Source organism: Lactuca serriola, chromosome 2, assembly GCF_051521515.1.
Source record: "Lactuca serriola cultivar US96UC23 chromosome 2, Lser_US96UC23_V15, whole genome shotgun sequence".
Classification (NCBI taxonomy): Eukaryota; Viridiplantae; Streptophyta; class Magnoliopsida; order Asterales; family Asteraceae; genus Lactuca; species Lactuca serriola.
In genome coordinates, this window is record NC_136409.1 from 95,967,284 (window position 1) to 95,970,746 (window position 3,463).

Genomic DNA, 3,463 nt, shown 5'->3' on the forward strand with positions numbered 1-3,463 from the left:
AAGAAGATCATGCGCTCATTCTCTTATGTTCACTTCCTAACTCATATGGGAATTTCGTTGATACCATGCTTTATGGTAGGACAACAATCAATGTGAATGATATGAAGGACTCTCTGATGTCCAAGGGACTGAAAAGAAAAGTTTCAGGTAGAGAGTAGGTGTCCAGTTCCAGTTTGTTTGTAGGGAGAGGGAGGACAGATGAAAGGAAACGGGGAAACAGAGGGAGATCACATTCAAAATCAAAGTCTAAAGGTTCATCAAACATGAAATGTTATAACTGTAAGGAGAAGGGGCACCTCAAGCGAAATCGTCCACAGCAAAGGAATGGGAAGTTCAAGAGTGAATCAAGCAGCAATAACACTACTGTTGTGGTTCAGGAAAGTTCTGATGAAAGGGACGATAGTGATGTACTGACTGTGTATACATCAAGTTCTGCTGATGCTTGGGTCTTGGTTTATGGAGCATCCTATCACATGACATATAATTGTGATTGCTTCGACTCCTTTAAAGAGTGGGATGGCACAGTCAAGATGGGTGATGATTGGGTGAGCAGTATCAAAGGTATCATGATGGCATGGTCAGGAAGTTAGATTGTTGGTATGTTCTAGAACTTTGGATTAATCTAATTTCTCTTGGCACATTGGCTAAGAATGGGATGAGATACGCTGGTGAAGGTGATTGGGTCAATGTGACCAAAGGCTCTTTAGTTATAATGAAATGTAATATAAATCGTGGAGGGATCTATATCCTCGAAGGCAGTACGGTTAGGGGATCGGTGGCTCCTTGAATGAAGGGGATGACAAGACAGAGTTGTGACATCGTCGGTTGGGGCACATGAGTGAGAAGGGCATGTCGACTCTAAGTAAACAAGGACTACTTGGTGGAGAGGCTACTGGAAAGATAAATTTTTGTGAAGCTTGCGTCAAGGGAAAGTGTCTCAAAGTGAAGTTTGGTACCGGTGAACACACAAGCAAGGAAATCCTCGAGTATGTTCACTCAGATTTGTGGGGTCCTGCACCAGTGAAGTCTCAAGGAGGATGCTCATGCTTCGTGACGTTAATTGATGACTATTCAAGGAAGGTTTGGTTGTACATTCTGAAACGAAGGAGATGGTGTTTGGGAAGTTTAAGGAGTGGAAGACCATGGTTGAAAAAAAGGACTGGAAAACAGGTCAAGACTCTGAGGACTAACAATGGGTTGGAGTTCTGCATTGCTCCATTTGATAATTTTAATAAGGCAGAAGGTATAGTGAGGCACTGTACTGTACGGCACACACCACAGTAAAATGGAGTAGCAGAATATATGAACCAAAAACTCATGAAGCATGCAAGGTGAATGCGGATATTTGCTAACTTATCCAAGCAATTCTGGGCAGAAGAAGTTAACATTGCATGAAATCTGGTGAACAGATTACCATCAACTTTAATAGACTTGAAGACTCCTCAACAGGTATGGTCCAGGAAACCCTCTGACTATTTTGGTTTACATATATTTGGATTCCCCGCATATGCTCATGTGAATGATGGTAAACTTGAGCCAAGGGCAATGAAGTGCATATTTCTAGGATATGCGATAGGAGTAAAAGGTTATTAACTGTGGTGTACAGAATAAGGAATTACTCCCAAATTTATCATGAGCAGAGATGTGACCTTTGATGAATTTGCCATGGGTAAACAGGGAGGAGGTGAAACAAGTCAAACAGGTAACAAAGATCAAGGTGCTAGCTAGAAGGTGGAGTTTCAATCTCAAACTCCAGACATAGTTGTGATAAGTGACAAAGAGCAAGGCGGCAGTGAACATCACGGACAAGATGAAACCCAAGAGCAACAGATGGGATCTTCGTCCAGTGATGCTGATGCCGGGAAAGATAATGGGTCTGAATGTATAGCAAGGAGAATATCAAAGAGGTTTATTCGACAACCTGAAAGATATGTGGGATGTGTAAAATCAGGTGAACTTGAATCCATTGCTTTTGCATTAGCAACCAGAAAAGACATTGACATCAAGGAGCCTCAATCGTATAAAGAGGCTGTGGTGAGTAAGGAAGCAAATGACTGGTTAATGACCATGAATGGAGAAATGCAATCTCTAAAAAAGAATGAAACATGGGATCTTGTTCCATTACCAAAGGGAGAAAAGCTAGTGGGATGCAAGCAGATCTTTAAGAAGAAGGAAAGGATACCATGAGTTGAATCTGCTAGGTTCAAGGCAAGGTTGGTGGCAAAAGGGTTCTCTCAGAAAGAAGGAATTTAATAATCACGAGGTGTTTTCACCGGTCGTGAAGCACAAGACAATTCTAATTCTTTTGGCCATGGTGAGTGCATTTGATATGGAGCTTGAACAACTTGATGTGAAAATTGCATTTCTTCATGGAAATTTAGAAGAGAAGATTTATATGTCCCATCCAGAAGGATTCCTTGATGCTAAGAAGGACCATGTATGTTTGCTGAAGAAATCCCTTGTATGGTTTGAAGCAGTCTCCACGACAATGGTATAAGAGATTTGATTCATTCGTGATCTCGAAGGGCTACACTCGGAACCAGTTTAACAATTGTGTTTACTCAAAGGAATTGTCACCAGATTCCTATGTATATCTATTGCTATATGTTAATGATATGCTTATCGCAGCCAAAGACATGGCTGGAATAAATGATTTGAAGGCAAACCTAAAGAATGAGTTTGAAAAGAAGGATTTGGGAGCAAAAAATAAGATATTGGGGGTGGAGATACAAAGGAATAGAAAAGTAGGGAGGTTGTGTATTTCTCAACAAAAGTAAATTGAGAAAGTTCTGCAATCCTTCAACTGTGATCAGTCCAAGCTAGTTGGAACTCCTTTGGCGGTTCACTTTAAACTTGGTTTCAGCACTATACCGACTACTAATAAAGAAAGGAAGTACATGAGCAGGGTTCCATACTCTAGAGTTGTTAGAAGTATCATGTATGTTATGGTTTGTACTAGGCTTGATTTGACTCATGCAGTCAGTGTGGTTAGCAAGTTTATGAGTAATCCAGGGAAGACTCATTGGGAAGCTGTAAAGTGGATCTTGCGATACTAGAAGGGAACGAAGAATGTTTTCCTGGTGTATGGAGAAAATATGAAGAGTGAATTGGTAGGATACACTGTCTCTTATTATGGTGGTGACTTGTTGAAGCGCAGGTCGCGGATGTGCTACATATTCACTTTATTCGGATGTGCCATCAGTTGGAAGTCAACGTTACAAGATATTGTTGCTTTGTCTACAACTGAATCTGAGTACATGTCCATGACAAAAGAAATAAAGTAGGAGATATGGTTGCAAGGGATTATTCAGAGTCTTGGTCTGAAGGTTGAGAAACCCGTCTTGTATTGTGACATTCAAAGTGCATTGAGTCTTGCAAAGAATCCTATGTATCACAAGAAGACAAAGAACATTGATGTCAAGCTGATTTTCATTCGGGATATTCTGGAAGGATACAAGTTTTC

The 3,463-nt window shown here is 40.7% G+C and overlaps 1 protein-coding gene across 1 annotated transcript; it reads left to right on the top strand.

Annotated features, from left to right (window-relative positions):
• The first annotated feature begins 834 nt into the window (after nt 1–834).
• Nucleotides 835–2,187, top strand: LOC145089402 (uncharacterized). Its single transcript, XM_079027844.1, has 3 exons — nt 835–1,243; nt 1,613–1,702; nt 1,757–2,187. Exons 1-3 carry the CDS (start codon nt 835–837, stop codon nt 2,185–2,187), a joined length of 930 nt encoding a protein of 309 aa, XP_078883970.1.
• Nucleotides 2,188–3,463: the final 1,276 nt, after the last annotated feature.

Excerpts from the sequence above, each read along its gene's own strand:
- LOC145089402 (XM_079027844.1), top strand. The coding sequence starts at position 835 with ATGAGTGAGAAGGGCATGTCGACTCTAAGTAAACAAGGACTACTTGGT. Across the intron at positions 1,244-1,612 it reads TAATTTTAATAAGGCAGAAG|GAATTACTCCCAAATTTATC; the intron begins GTATAGTGAGGC and ends GTACAGAATAAG. Across the intron at positions 1,703-1,756 it reads AGGTGAAACAAGTCAAACAG|ACATAGTTGTGATAAGTGAC; the intron begins GTAACAAAGATC and ends CTCAAACTCCAG.